General features: G+C 47.3%; 6 protein-coding genes across 6 annotated transcripts; 3 read left to right on the forward strand and 3 right to left on the reverse strand.

The window, feature by feature from the left end:
• Positions 1 to 3,573: 3,573 nt before the first annotated feature.
• On the reverse strand, positions 3,574 to 5,788 carry J4E79_008581 (uncharacterized protein; the record flags this gene model as incomplete). Its single annotated transcript, XM_049357436.1, has 5 exons — positions 3,574 to 4,184; positions 4,245 to 5,204; positions 5,263 to 5,373; positions 5,422 to 5,599; positions 5,648 to 5,788. 5 exons carry the CDS (start codon positions 5,786 to 5,788, stop codon positions 3,574 to 3,576), a joined length of 2,001 nt encoding a protein of 666 aa, XP_049207907.1.
• Positions 5,789 to 6,731: 943 nt separating this feature from the next.
• HH3V_1 (histone H3-like centromeric protein hH3v) lies at positions 6,732 to 7,278 on the reverse strand (the record flags this gene model as incomplete). Its single annotated transcript, XM_049357437.1, has 3 exons — positions 6,732 to 6,947; positions 7,000 to 7,130; positions 7,185 to 7,278. 3 exons carry the CDS (start codon positions 7,276 to 7,278, stop codon positions 6,732 to 6,734), a joined length of 441 nt encoding a protein of 146 aa, XP_049207908.1.
• Positions 7,279 to 7,831: 553 nt separating this feature from the next.
• On the forward strand, positions 7,832 to 8,702 carry J4E79_008583 (uncharacterized protein; the record flags this gene model as incomplete). The annotated part of the gene is made up of 3 exons (XM_049357438.1): positions 7,832 to 8,032; positions 8,088 to 8,469; positions 8,518 to 8,702. 3 exons carry the CDS (start codon positions 7,832 to 7,834, stop codon positions 8,700 to 8,702), a joined length of 768 nt encoding a protein of 255 aa, XP_049207909.1.
• A 509-nt stretch (positions 8,703 to 9,211) lies between these two features.
• J4E79_008584 (uncharacterized protein) lies at positions 9,212 to 10,204 on the forward strand (the record flags this gene model as incomplete). The annotated part of the gene is made up of 1 exon (XM_049357439.1): positions 9,212 to 10,204. One exon carries the CDS (start codon positions 9,212 to 9,214, stop codon positions 10,202 to 10,204), a length of 993 nt encoding a protein of 330 aa, XP_049207910.1.
• Positions 10,205 to 10,623: 419 nt separating this feature from the next.
• Positions 10,624 to 12,572, reverse strand: J4E79_008585 (uncharacterized protein; the record flags this gene model as incomplete). Its single annotated transcript, XM_049357440.1, has 6 exons — positions 10,624 to 10,742; positions 10,804 to 10,894; positions 10,954 to 11,690; positions 11,743 to 11,884; positions 11,941 to 12,213; positions 12,267 to 12,572. 6 exons carry the CDS (start codon positions 12,570 to 12,572, stop codon positions 10,624 to 10,626), a joined length of 1,668 nt encoding a protein of 555 aa, XP_049207911.1.
• Positions 12,573 to 13,117: 545 nt separating this feature from the next.
• On the forward strand, positions 13,118 to 14,928 carry J4E79_008586 (uncharacterized protein; the record flags this gene model as incomplete). The annotated part of the gene is made up of 4 exons (XM_049357441.1): positions 13,118 to 13,190; positions 13,244 to 14,460; positions 14,512 to 14,616; positions 14,677 to 14,928. The coding sequence occupies 4 exons, from the start codon at positions 13,118 to 13,120 to the stop codon at positions 14,926 to 14,928; spliced, it is 1,647 nt and encodes a 548-aa protein (XP_049207912.1).
• Between the last annotated feature and the right edge of the window lie 162 nt (positions 14,929 to 15,090).

Here is a 15,090-nt window from a genome sequence, read left to right on the forward strand (position 1 = left end):
CTACTAATATTCTAGCTCTTATATAGTTTACTATATTACGCGTCTCTACGCTTTAAGAGTAAGCTTTTAGTATAGATATAATATTACTCTTATCTATCTATAAGGCTTCTACTAGAGAGCCTAACTTATATTTAATATCTATTAACGTTCTCTCTTTAGATATAGATATTATCTTACCTTCTACTATAGAGTTTTTCTTAATTAATACTCTTATTAATATTAGTTAGAATAATACTCTATAGTCTTAACCTAAGAAGAAGAAGCGTAAGAGAAATAGAAGCTATAAAAGAAGTAGGCGCTATAGCTCTACTATATTATAGTTTACCTAGTGTAACTCTTCTCTATTAGCTAAGTATATTAAGAATAAACTATAGGTTACTAATACTTCTAATATTAAGCCTTATAGTTATCTATATATATAGAACCTAGAATATAATAAGATACTCTACTACTTAATATTATAACTAATATTAACTCTTAGTATAAATAATATTATTAAGATACACTAGCTTATAAGTGCTATTACTACTTTCTCTATATAGGTACTTTATTATAATCTTCTTTCTATTAATAATAATACGCGAGAATATCTATAAGATATAAATAAGACTATTTATTTTTACTTTACTACTATATAGAAGTACTTATAAGATATTACTACTACTACTAAAGGTACTTCTACTAAGGTCTCTATCTAGAATTCTAAGAAGGTAGAGAGTTAGAGTTTTAACGCTAAAGCACTAACTACTATAAACGCACTTCTTAACTAACTTAGCTAGTGTAACACTTAACATAGTATTCTTAAAGTTAATAACTTCTTTACTTTATCTTTATATAGTAAGCTTACCTATAATAATTTAGAAGTTACTCTAGACGCTTTTTATATTATTACTAAGAATACCTAGTAAGATATCTATAATAAGTAGTTAACTAGAGAGCTTACTATATAAGAACACTAAGTTATTTAACTAGGCTAGTCTATAGATACTACTCTTAAAAAGCTTACTAATAAGAATTAGGCGTACGTATAGGTTGTTAATTAACTCTCTATCTATATTATCTCTCTAGTCTACCTTAACTAGAAAGATCTAGAGAATATTTAGCTAGCCTCTAAGAAATAGTAAGTTATCTATAATATATTTAGAATTAATAGTAAGAGTAAAGTAAAGCTATACTATTGCCTAAAAGAAGACTCTAAGGCAACTAAGCTAAAGAGAAAGTCTACTAAGCTTATTTCTAAGAATTATTAGATACTACTAATAGCTATCTTTTTAGATAAGAGTGTTAAGTAGAAAGACTCTTAATGCGTATAGGTTTATAAATCTTACTATACTAAGAGTATTATTATAGAAAGCTGCTACTATAACCTATCTAGTATTAACTTTTATTTTAGTTACTAGTTATAATAGTATAAGTTTAAAATAGTTAAAAACTCTAATAGTAAGCTCTATAAAAAGGCTAAGAATAATAGTAAGTTTAAAGTTTTTAAGAATTATAAGATTACTATAGATTTTAATATCTCTAATAACATAAGAATCTAGTAAATTAATAATAAGTTCTTTATAGATACTTATAGAATAATTTAGCTTAGCTATAAGTTTCTTAAAATATAAGGTAATAAATAGAATATATTTAAGAAGTATAACCTAGTCTAGACTAGAATACAAAAGATACCTAAGAACTATTTTTTTAGTATTATCTACTAGTCTATAGTAGATATTAACACTTAATATCTAAAACTTAAAGCTATATATAATAAGAAGGTTGCTAAGAGAGAGGCTAAATAAGTAGTACGCTTCTTTCTAGCATTCTAGCAGTGTAAGAGAAAGACTATTATTCTTAATAATAATACTAGAGATAAATTCTAATTATAGAAATCTTTTATTATTACTTATAAGAATAATACTAAGTTAGAGAATCTTTGCAATAGCTCTATTAAAGAAGAGAACTTTAACTTTCTTAACCTTAGCAAGAGTAATAAAAACTTTATTTCTCTAGTCTATAAGTCTACCTAGCCTGTAAACTCTACTCTATCTCTACTTTAGTAGGCTCTTTTTAATTCTTTAGAAGATAGTAGCTACTTTAATCTATTTTATTACTATAGTTATATTACTACTATTTCTAAATTAGAGAAAGTAACTACTAAGCGTTCTTCTTTCTATACTAATACTATTAAGTCTACACTAAAGAAACCTACTACTAAGGTAAAGTTAACTACTAAAGTAAAGCTAAGCGCTAAAGTAAAGCCTACTACTAAAATAAAGAATACTAGAAATATATCTCTAAAGAAGAAGCTTAAGATATCTCTAATACTAAAGTCTATAGTAGTAGCTTCTTAGAAAGAAGTTACTAATAAGGCTACTATAAAGAACATTAACTCTACTCTAGTATCTCTAACTTCTACTTAGATAGCTATAATTACTTCTACTAGAGATAATATACTTATAGAGAAAGTAGGCTCTATTATAAATATACTACTTTCTACATCTTTAGAATTTATATATAATAGTAATAACCTTTCTACTCTAGTAACTAGAGAAGATAATAGCGCTCTTAATAGTATAACTTTCTAAAAGAGGTATATAATTATACTTTAAATACGCTATTATTCTAGTATAATATTTAAAGTATAACTAGAACTACTTTAAAGAAAGTTTACTTATCTAGCGTACTTTCTCTAACTTTCTAGTAGTTTATAGGTTAGGCTACTTAGTAGAACTTTCTATTAATAGATATAGCTATCTATAAAAGTTTCTTTCTTACTATATATTACTAATAGTTTCTTTTACAAGTTGTATTTATAGTTTATAACTCTTTTCTACTTTATAGTTTCTATCTTTATAGCTTTATAGTACTTATACTATATTTTCTTAGTATATAAAAGTTATCTCTATAACTTTATAAATTCTAATTACTACTTACTATAGATAATAGTTACTTTTACTATAGTTTTTTAGTATTATTTTATTTCTCTCTTAGCTACTTTTAGTACTATACCTTTTCTTAAGCTTTTTAGTTACGCTTACTAAAGTAAGAATATAGTATCTTCTTTATATTAGAACAGCGCTGCTTTTATTACTAGACTTATAAGCCTATAGATAAGGTAGAGAAATAACTATAGAATAATATTTTTACTATCTATCTCTATAGAGTAACTTTACTTTTATTACTATTTACTTTATAAGCTTTATTTTTTATTTTTACTATTTTACGTAGAGAAGAAAGAAGTTTTATTAAAGAATATGTTCTTTACTAGGCTATAATAGTAGATAAGACTCTTTAGAGAATAGTAGAAAACATATTTATTAGAAATAGACTTTTAGCTTCTTAACTAACAAGAGAAAGCTATTATATAACTACTAAGTATAGCACATGCTAGGTATATAGAGCTTAACTCTTTCTAGTTTAGCCTATTAGACTTATTACACTATTTACATTGAACCCACCTATCTATGACAACAGGCCAGTATCTATGTATTGCTTCCCTTGAGCACATATAGGCATTCCAGATACTAGAATTATCGTATGAGCATAATTGCGGTTCGTATTTTGTCGCGACTATCATGCCATCGATTATAGCATCACCAAACTTCCTACAACCGTAGCAATCATCGCGCTGCCCAGAACGCTCGCAGAGATACCACCAGACGCAGCCGCGGTGTAAGTAGGCATGGGCATACCCGTACCGGAAGGTGTACTTCCGTTGCTCGATGTGCCGTTGCCAGCTAGATCTGGGAACAGGTAGCTAGTGTTGGCATCGACAACGATCCAGTTTCGCACCAAGGCCGTTCCATTCATGACCGACTCCCACTGCTCCGCTGTGCACTGACCGGGGTCAAGAACGTAGCATTGCGTGCCCTCGTCGACAATCGGCTCGTTCGTAATGTTGTACACGTCACTTGGTCCTTCGCTGGCGTAGTCGGGGGTCTCAGTCGTAGAGATGTTGCCGGTGCTGATGTCGCGGTTGAAGAGAGCGCGTGTAAAGATCTTGTACGCGGTTTCGGGCTGGTAGGCTGGTACCTCGTGGCCAGCTTCGTACACTCGGGTGAAAGACAAGTTCCCGTATTGACGCACTTGACCACCGATGTAGGTATCGTTCACGACGACAGGCGCATATCCGGCATCCGCGAATGAAGTGGCGTTGTCGTAAGGAATGGCGAGGGAGAGCAGTTCACCGCCGTACCCTGCGTGTCGCAAAAGGTCAGTTCATATCTCACACGCAGTGTTCCTGGGGTATTACTGACAATTGCAGGCATAGTCTCTGTCACCGTACACCAGGGTGACCTTGATACCCTCTTCGAGAAGATACGCTAGATCTTCCTTCCAGCCAGGACGTGGGTAGTCGCCAATACCTCGGAATGCCCGCGACACGGCCGAGTTCGATTGAGTCCAGTTGAGAGGTACACCAAGTCCCTGCTGTACATGTGGCTGATTCAGCCAGCCTTGATACCATGGTGGTGGGAAAGCAGCTGCACCGGGGGCGGAGATGTCGTAGTAGTTGAGGTCGGTGTCGAAGTAAGGATCACGGATCGTTTCGGAACAGAATGTCTCTGCCGCCTCACATACTTCGTTGACGGTCTCGTTGTAGCCTTGGTTAGTAGGATCGTATATAAGGCTGATGTTGCGACATTCTTCAATTTGATCAAGACAGCCTCCCTCCTTGTATAGGTTGTCGAGCACTTCCTCATAGCGCGACTCGTTCACAGCCTTGATACCGTATGTGTTGTTGTACTGCATCCTTGAGTAAGCCGGCCATTGGACGTAACGATCAATGCAGCCATTAATGATAAGTAGAGTGTCGAGGTGTAAGAGATGTGTCTGTCCGGCCTCGCTCCACGTCCCGTTCTCGATCTTCTCGTTCTGCTCCTGGAAGTAAGCTGCGAACGCCGGTCCATAACGACCTCCGTAAGATTCTGTCGCAATAGAGATTCTGTCATCATTTGGCTTGTGCTCCGGAAATTCCTGGAACCAGACTTGGGCGAAGTTCCAGAGCGCTCGTGCAGAGTTCTCAGTACCGCGTGTGGTGAGGTTGGAGTTTTCGCTAGGGTAGGTGCCGACATAGAAGCTGTTGTTTTGAGGAGGAACAGGGCCGTTGCCGAAGTCTACAACCTCAAGATCGCCGGTGTCTAGATTAGTGGTGATGTTGACCAGGCTGTCATAGCTCATGCCAACCTGAACGGGCTGGTCGAGATAAAGCATGTTGACTGATTCCGTTAGCCGTGATACTCAGAGGACCAAATGCTGCACTATGGACTTGCTCACCCTCGTTGTTCCATGACCATTCGTTCAGGTAGGTACTATTGGAGTCGGCACCGATGAAACATGGTCCGTTCTCGCGCAGAAGTCCAACGAAGGAACTGGAGCCGGGTCCACCTGCTGGTGTCAGTTAACGTCGCAGTGAGTACATTTCAAACGGCTTACCGTTCATCCAAATTGAGAGAGGCGCATTGGCAGGATCCTTTCTTGATTCAAAGAACCAAAAGTAGGTGTTAACCTCATACGTTTGGTTCTCGACACCGAGATCGGCAAGTGCTCCAGCTGGGAGGTGAACATAGCCGGAGAAGCTTCGGACGCCTTCTGTGGTTTCACAGAGGTCGGTCTGGGGTCATTGGTAGCTGGATCAAGCACTGTGTGGAGGATGGCCTACCTCTTTGTATGAGATCGTGACACCCTCATCAAGTTGCGATTCAAGAACAGTCACGCCCTCTGGTGTCGGAGGAAACTGGGCAATGGTAAGCCCACTCAGAAGTCCAGCTGCTCCAAGAAGCGACAGCCTGAATGCAACCATGGTCACTGTGGTAGGAGGAGATCGAGCTCTCCAATTTGCTGCGGGCAGAGGCTACGGAAGTACCACAAGTGCCAACTTTATAGACAGTTCTTGACATTGGGGTACCTTGACTCGTCTGCCTGGCAACCATGTACAAGCCTGCATGTGCCTGCATGTCAGATATTGAGCTTCCTGGTTAAGCTATAGCGCGTGTATCGCCGCAGCGGCACCGACCTGAGGCAGCCAGTTCATGACGTCGAATGGCATTCTAGCGACGTGATACGGGCGGGGACAATGCAGGGCCAAGGCTGCCAAGGAGGCTTTGCGTCACTTGTTTATTCGGTAATGTCTTAGTTGGTCGGCTACCGGTTGCGGAGGAGAGTTGGATCTTTGCTGCGAAGCGTATGTGGAAGGTGATGAGGGTTGCCGGCGATAAGAAGCCAACGTTCCGGGTATGGCGGGGGAGCTTACCTCGGCGGTGTTCCGCGCCTCCAGCTCCAGCTGGTCGAGCTCTTCGCACGCTGCGAAGACGATGATAGCCAAGCCCTTGTCCACGTACAAGCAACTCAAGCAAGAAACGGCGGACAACTGCCAATGCCACTAACTATACTGGAAGTCGGCGTCTGATTGGAGTCATTCCCCGGATGATTCACGTCGTTCAGGTCGAAGTCAAGAGACGGATTTCTTTTCCATTTGGTCATCCAAAATACTGATATACAGGGGATGTAGTTGTAACTCGGTAGTCGGTATGCTGCACGTATATGAACAATAATCAATAACAATCCTGGAGACAAGCCTTATGCGAGTAAACTCTGCGCCACGAAACGCCAATCGCAATTGTTTCCCAAAAGCAGCCTCTCTGGTGGGCGCACGAATTCCAGATCGCAACGATACGCCCTATCTCCTCCAAACTCGGTACCAACAGAAGTGAAGATTGGGTATCTGCCAAAACAACCGTGCCAACTCAAACCGGCGCGCCCCAAGCTGCTCGCAGACGACGCGCGAGTTGGATGTCCTTTTGCTGTATGGTAACGCGCTTGGCGTGGATGGCGCAGAGGTTGGCGTCGTGGAAGAGGTTGACGAGGAAGGCTTCGGTGGCTTCTTGGAGGGCGACGATGGCTTGACTCTGCCATCTGTTGGGGCCGTCTTCGGTTGTGACTGTTTGCGCGATCTCGCGGACCTGGAGGCACGTTAGCTGCTTGTCATAAGGGTGTATGGGTGTGGGTCCCTACCAGGCGCTGGAATGGGAGCTTCAGGAGCAGCAGGTCGGTCGACTTCTGGTAGCGCTTGATCTCACGGAGAGCGACGGTGCCGGGCTTGTAGCGCTTCTTTGCGCGATCGGGGGCTGGTCCTGCTTGTCCAACTGCGCAATGGTCAGCTGGGATGCGCAGACTTGACTATTCGGCGCACTACGTACGTCTCTTGCCCGACTCCTTCCTTCCTCCGACACTCGCTCGTCCACCTCGCGACGGTCGCGCCTTGTTCTTTCTGGTGGGAGATTTGGGAGACATGTTGGGTTTGATGTGTAAGGATATCGCGCGATGTGTCGGGGTCCAGGTGGATCAATTGGAGCGTGGGATTGGCGACGAGGGATCACGGCGCGTGCACGGCGCAAAAAGTCGCGAAGCTCAAGCGCGTCAAGATCAACAAGACGAACGGTCGGCACGTCGTCGTCAGGAATATCGATGAGATGGCGTATGAGGGTCGCAGTAGTGAATGGAGCACGGGCACATCGTCTTTCGCGATCTTGACCGTCTGCCGACGCGACTGAGACGAGGGGCTGGTGCTGTGGCTGGTTCGCATTCATCCAGGGCAGGAGCTTGGACCCCGACGCCCGGCGGGCGGAAGGTGCGATCGCGTGCTGTTAGTCCTAGCGCCTTGGCGGGCCATCGGACAAGTTACGTAGCCACATGGGCTCCATCGTTCACACGCTCGGAAAGCGGCTGCGTTTGCTGAGCGACACTTGGCCTTTCGCTGCTTACTTAGGTATCTGAGTGCAGGCGCTGCAACTTGCCCCTTCTCACATTCTTCATCCTGTGTTATCCCTAGAGCGCTCAACCCACCATGGCGAATGTTCTGCAAGGCGGGGACGGCATGATGGGAGGGGCCGGAGGCTTTCCGCTCGAGCAGTGGTTCTACGAAATGCCCGTGTGCACGCGCTGGTGGATGACGGCGGCGCTGAGTGCCAGTGTGCTGGTGCAGTGCCATATCATCTCGCCCTTCCAGCTCTTCTACAGCGTGCGCACCGTCTTCTTCAAGAGCCAGGTACTACCACCACCATTACCAATGTGTCTATCCCAGCCCATGCTGACCTGCATAGTACTGGCGACTGCTCACGACCTTCTTCTACTTCGGCCCACTGAGCCTCGACCTCCTCTACCACATCTTCTTCCTCCAGCGATACGCGCGCCTGCTCGAAGAATCGTCCGGCCGCTCCACGGCACACTTCGCATGGCTCCTCACATTCGCTTCGACGCTGCTCCTCTGCATCGCGCCCATGTTCTCCATGGCCTTTCTGGGCTCGGCTCTGTCCAGCACGCTCATCTACATCTGGAGCAGGAAGAACCCAGACACCATGCTCAGTTTCCTTGGCCTGCTGGTCTTCAAGGCGCCCTACCTGCCCTGGGTGCTCTTGGCCTTTTCGCTCATCATGCATGGGACGGTGCCCAAGGATGAGATGTGCGGCATCGTCGTCGGCCACAGTACGTCTGCGCTCCCAGCTCTTGTTGACAACAACTAACCCACTCCAGTCTGGTACTATTTCAACGACATCTACCCGCCGCTGCACAACAACCACAGCCCTCTCGATCCTCCCGCGTGGTGGCTCCGCCTGATCGAAGGGCCGCCCGCTCCGGCCGAAGAGACTGCCGAAGACGAGGCGCCGAACAATATGGACGCAAGCGGCGAGGACAATGCCGCAGAAGCGGAGCGATAGACGCAATCGTGACAACGTGCATTTACATCTGGCGTTTGGCGAAGACTCACGGATTTGAGATACCCTAGCTGTCTTCGGAGCATTGTTAGCTGCATTGGTTTTGTAGGTACATACATTAGACACCCACCCGTACAATGTGCTACCCTGCCCACGGGATCTTTAGATGTTCATCTCCGGCTGTGTTTTTGTGGTTATCCAATCAAGACGGGCAACGTGCTCTTTGACAGAGGCTCAAGTTGAGGTCGGCTAACCAGCTCCTGCCTATCGTGGCGTAGCACCTTCCTTTCTGGGCTAGCATCCCCATGGACCTGCATATCATCGCTCACGCTCTACAGGGTCTCGATCAAGCATCGTGGCGACGAAACGGCCATGGCCGATACCATCAGAGCTATTGGTCGACTTCGTTGCCGTTCCCAGCTGCTTATAACATCGCATGTCCTCTGCGTGAGCATGACAGCAAGCCTCTTTCCTGCTTCACTTCGACCATCCCGATAACCTCAACGTCTAAGATGGCACCACCGAAGTCGCTTCTACCTCTCCTTGCGGCAGTTCCCTATGCCTCCGCGTGGGGTTCCCTCGGCCACACCGCAGTGGCATACATGGCACAGAACCTCGTCTCCCACAAGACGGCCAAGTTTGCGCAGACCCTCTTGAACGACACCTCATCCGCATATCTCGCCAATGTGGCTACCTGGGCTGATAGCTTCCGCTCTGAACCGGAGGGGAAGTTCAGTTCAGTGCTCCACTACATCGATGCGCTCGACAATCCGCCTGAGAGCTGCAATATCGACTACGAGCGCGACTGTCCTGAGGAGGGTTGCATCGTTTCCGCCATCGCCAACTACTCTAGCCGCGCTTTCCAGAAGTCGGTTGGCATCGTCGAACAGCAAAGAGCCCTGAAATGGGTCATCCACTTCGTCGGCGATGTCCACCAGCCACTCCACGTAGAGAACATTGCCGTAGGTGGTAACCTCATCAACGTCACTTTCAATGGCGCGCGAACAAACCTGCACTCCATCTGGGACACAGCAATCCCGCAAAAGGCCTATGGCAACTTCTCCCAAGCCAATGCCTTGGCTCTGGCCAACAACCTCACCGCGGAAGTCAAGCACGGCAAGTTCAAGAAGGAGAGCAAGACGTGGCTCAAGGGACTGAAGGCGAAGGATGCCGTCAGCAGCTCCATGACTTGGGCGCGTGACGCCAACAAGTTCGTCTGCTCCACTGTCATTCCCAACGGCCCCGATGCAGTGTTCGCTCAAGAGCTTTCAGGAGCTTACTGGGATACTGCTATTCCTGTCGTTACGAAGCAACTTGCGAAGGCGGGATACAGACTTGCGGCTTGGCTGGATGCTCTCGTCGAACTCAACGAGAAGAAGGGTCATGGAAAGTGGGAACGGGAGACGAAGCGGGCGGTCACCCTACAGCCATGGCAGGAGGAAGCGAGACAGGCCCGACGCGAATTTGGGCCTGACTGCGGTTGCGGTGAGGATCATGCGCACTAGAGGGAAATGGTAGACGATTTGGATGGACTTGTACAGTGGAAGGATGTAGACTATGAAGAGTGGACGACGAGACGAGATGATGAGATGATGAGTACGATATAAATCGGTTAGACAGTGAAAGCTCATACAAGAATAAAACTGAACAGGTCTAGAGCCTACATCGCCGCCAGGTCACCTATCTTGTGTGCTTCCATTTTGATGTAGGCTGTAGGCCTGTTCAGTTTTTTTCTTGGTTGACATGGTGATTACCACCGCATTGATCATGTTTCAGCAGCGAGCGGTCGACATTGCAGACAGTCAAATACAGCAGTGTTGAAGACATCTCGCAGAACTCAAGACGTTGCAGTGCGACGCCGAAGTTGCAAGTGGTAGAATGTGCGATCTCGAAGTATGCTCATATAAGTACAAAAAAAGGACATTTACACAGCTTTCAAGCACTCATCGATGATAGCAGACACCTGCAGGCATTCTTCATCGCGCATCTTGTTCGTAAAGATCTGGATGGCAGTCGGTGCACCATCCACGAGCTTGGGGTCGTCTGCATTGAATACATTAGCTTGCGTCTCAGACCCGTACAAGGAGTGAAGACGGCGACTTACAACTCGGGCCTACTTGGCCAGGGCCCATGACAAAGGGCTCAGCATCCAGAGCGCTTGAGGCTTTACCAAAGGGAAGTACGCATGCGGGATACTGGCTTGACGTTAACAATGCTCTCTACAGCCACTTCGAGATGGGTAAGCATGACTTACATCCAATACGTTCAACAGTAGCGTATACGGCGGTAACCCGTATGTATCGTGCGCGACCGCAGTGTGCTGCGCAGCCGGACCGATTACGCCGTCCAATTTCTGCTCCTTCCAAATCTTCCTCCACTCATCTTGGATAGCATCCCGCTTGACATTGAGCGCAGCTAATTTCTTGATGCCCTCCAGGCCCTTGCAGTCGTCCAGGAAGTCACACTTGAAGGAATGGAAAACCTCCATGGACTGGATAACTGAAGGAACAACAGGCTCACCGCTAGCGGCTACATGCGTCGGGGGAGTGTCGTCAAGCATAAAGAAGGCAAACGCGAGGGCTAGCGCATTGGCGACCTGAGCGCGCGCCGGCGCGATAGGAACCACCTCGTGGCCCTTTGCTTCGAGCGCGCTCACAGCTTGAGCTAGCGCTCTTTTAACCGGCGGATGCAAGGGGAAGGCTGAGTCCTCGGCCAAAAGACCCAGTCTTAGCTTCGGCGCGCTCGGTGGTACTTCTAGGCTTCTCCAAGGAACGTCGAGAGCAGAGGCGTCGTACAAGGCCGGTCTCACTGATAGGAGTGACCAACACAGAATGCCTAGAGCGTGTATGTCGTTTGCTAGGGGACCAGCAGACGGGTTGAAGAAGTTGTTGCCAGCGGATACGGGCGATATTTGTCCGCCATCTGGAATGCGCGCTGTAGAGGGCTTGAAGCCGTAGGTGCCACAGCAGAGGGCGGGTATGCGGATTGATCCTAGTGTAGATCAGCAAGTCTGATCACTACAACTTCAACGACATGTACTGACCTGCAATGTCTGTTCCAACACCGAGTGGAGATCCTCGAAATCCAACAAGTGCACCTTCGCCTCCGCTCGACCCTCCCGCAGTGAGGGCAGTGTTGTGAGGGTTCAAAGTACGCCCGAAGATGTTGTTCTGGGAGTCGGCTGTCTATATCGCATTAGTCCATGAACCTTCTTGATGTCGAGATTGGACAGTGAACTTACCATCATGGTCTGAGGGATGTTGGTCTTGACATATACGACTGCGCCTAGCCCGAGCAGGATATCCACAAGCGGTGAGTTCTCCTTCGACGCCGCATGGTCCAGGAACGAAACGAACCCAATAGTGGCCGCTGAGCCAGCGACCTGGAAAGCGTCCTTGATACTGATGGGTAAACCGTGGAGAGGGCCTACGATACGGCCGCTTGCTCTTTCACTGTCGAGGAAGCGTGCTCGCTCCTGTGCTTCAGGGAAGTATGTCTCTGTAAGGCAAGACAGCTACAACGCTACTTTAGTGGCTTGCCCTTCATTGTGAGTGAGATGTGACTGACCAGCTGCTGTGCCATAGCTGCTCTCTTCGAGAACGCTATGGTAACCTCCAGTGACGACAAAGTACCATCCTTTAGCTGCTTCAACAGCTCTTCAACGGTATACTTCTCGGTAATCTCAAGTTCCTTCTCATTCAACAGTCCCGACTTTCGTGCAATGCCCATCTTCATCAAGCGATTTGGATGTTCCGAAAGCGGCATTTGAAGCATGTCCGTGACTGATGCTGGAAGAAGCCATTCTTTTGGTATCTTCTCGCGACTCGACTGCTGCTTCGCAGCAACTTTACTTTCCCATGAAGCGGAAGCCATATTTGACGAACAAAGGGAATTGCAAAGTCTCGGAAAGATTCGAGTTGAAGAGATACGGGCTGGACGCGTAATATTGGTAATGACAAGCATCCGGGAATGCTAAGATATGTATATGATTAGAATACTCAGATGCCGTAGTATCTATCCGTAGCTGAATAATGCGGGGTCCAGATCTCGTCCGCATGATCGCGAGGCAAAGTGTTGATATCTGGCCGTGTCGGAGCAACATTTCGTTTCGTGTCTGAGCGGCAGACGTTAGCGCGACACTACCCCACAGCCGCCAGCGCCAAGCCGGTGGGTTATTTAATTCGCAATTCGCCCAATTCGCCCCGTTCGCCTGCGGAAACACGCAATCCGGGGTTCGAGATAGGGATGCGCAGATAACGTACAGAACACAGATGACACTGCCTCAGCGGTCGCTGTGGTATATATACGCACGAAAGCTCTGGATAACAGTGGGGAAGATATCCACGCAACAAGCTCCATGCCTGTGATAGACAACCTCTTCAACGCGATTATTTTTGTTTCGTACCCTCCTGAGAGCGATGGCCGACAGCAATGGCTCCAGACCGGATAATGGCACTTTTTGGGCTCCGGGAACGCTACGACTAGAGGATTGTAAGACTCGCATTTGCCGCTGTAAAGACCGCACACTGACTGTCCCGCTGTAGTGACGGGACCCGCAACGGACGTCATCCTCCACCCAGTGCCTAGCACCGAACCAGATGACCCCTTGAACTGGAGCAAATTGCGCAAGACCATCAACTTCGGCTTGACCGGCTTCTTTGTCCTTTGGACATTTGTACAGCTCCAGAGCGGCACGACATCATGGGGTCAAATTGCGCCTGAACTGGGCTTCAGCAACGATCAGCTGAACAATGGAGGCGCGATGAGCTGTGCTGGGCTTGCAGTCGGCTGCATGCTCTTCATGCCGTTCATACACAAGTACGGACGACGACCTCTGTACCTGCTCAGCTCTGCGCTCCAGTTGAGTGGAGTGTTGTGGCAGACCCAGATGGCGAACTATGGTGACTATTTGGGCAGCAACTTCCTTGCTGGACTGGGCGGTGCTATCAGCGAGGCCGTCATCCAGATCACCATTGCCGATTTGTTCTTCGTCCATCAACATGGAACGATGAACGCATGGTACCTCGTCTTCACGTCAGTGGGTGCCTCCCTCGGCCCGGTAGCCGCCGGCTTCGTTGTGGAGTCGCAGGGCTGGAGATGGATCTGGTGGTGGTGCACAATCTTCCTCGGTCTAAACTTCGTCCTCGTCATGTTCTTTTTCGAAGAGTCCAAGTACGTCCCTTTTCTTAATGGTCAGAGTGTGCCACATACGGCTGGCACTTCTGGCTCGGATGGACTCGAGGACGGCCGTCCCGACTCAGGGCTGCAAAAGGCCACAGACGGCAAAGGCGACGCAAAGCACACCGCCATGGAGCGCATACAATCACGAATTGACACCTCCTTACCACAAAAAACTTATCGTCAGCGCATGGCCATCGTCACCCCTTCCAATCAACGCATCGGCCACCACTTCTACCAGCCAATCGTTGTCTTGTTCACTTTCCCTGCCGTGGCCTTTGCTGCACTCACTTATGGGACCCTACTGGCGTGCATGGCATTGATGAGCTCATTACAGGCCGTCTACCTGTTGCAACCACCATACAACTTTGGAGCTTCTGGCGTTGGACTCATGAACATTGCTCCGTTCGTTGGCACGTTCTTTGGATTCTTCGCGGGTGGTTTCCTGAACGACAGATCGATCATGTACTTCGCCAGGCGGAATGGAGGCATTTACGAACCGGAGATGCGCCTGTGGATCACTCTTATCTCAGCAATCCTGCTCCCGGGCGGTATCCTGATGTTTGGGCTAGCCTTAGCCAGGGTATGTTGGTAACACCTGGCTGTAATGATGGTTCACTAATAGCTTCTTCAGGGTCTGCACTGGATGATATTGGCCGTAGGATTCGGGCTGTTCGGTTTCACATTTGTCCTAGCTAGTGGTGTCGCGCTATCATACGTGACAGATTGCTATCAAGAGGTAAGTCGATAGCTCCCAGTCTATTCGAAGCGGAGTTCCCACTGACATGACAACCTTCAGATCCTCGGAGATGCTATGATAGGCATCGTCTTTGTCCGGAACCTATTCGCCGTGGTCATCCTCTTCGCACTCACGCCGTGGACGAACAATATGGGTATACAGAACGTCTCCATCATCACGGCGGCTGTATGCTTTGCGATCTTGCTAATCCCCATCCCCTTGCTATTGTGGGGCAAGAAGATCAGGGTTGCGACGGCGACGAAATACAAGCGCATGGCAATGCGACAGCCAGCCCATAGAACACTTGAGTAGTGTGCATGATGGGTATCGCATCGCTACGCTGTTCCTGGAAGAAGTGGAGCGGTCGGAGTGCTTGTTCCCGTGCAAACGACTTCGTATAGTCGTCCCATCTCACCCAGATGCTTCCAACTAAAGACTTTCGTTCTTTGCGCTGTGTATCGTTCATAGTCGATA

The sequence above is a fragment of the Alternaria viburni genome (assembly GCF_023758015.1).
Source record: "Alternaria viburni strain BMP 2772 chromosome Unknown scaffold_21, whole genome shotgun sequence".
NCBI lineage: Eukaryota > Fungi > Ascomycota > Dothideomycetes > Pleosporales > Pleosporaceae > Alternaria > Alternaria viburni.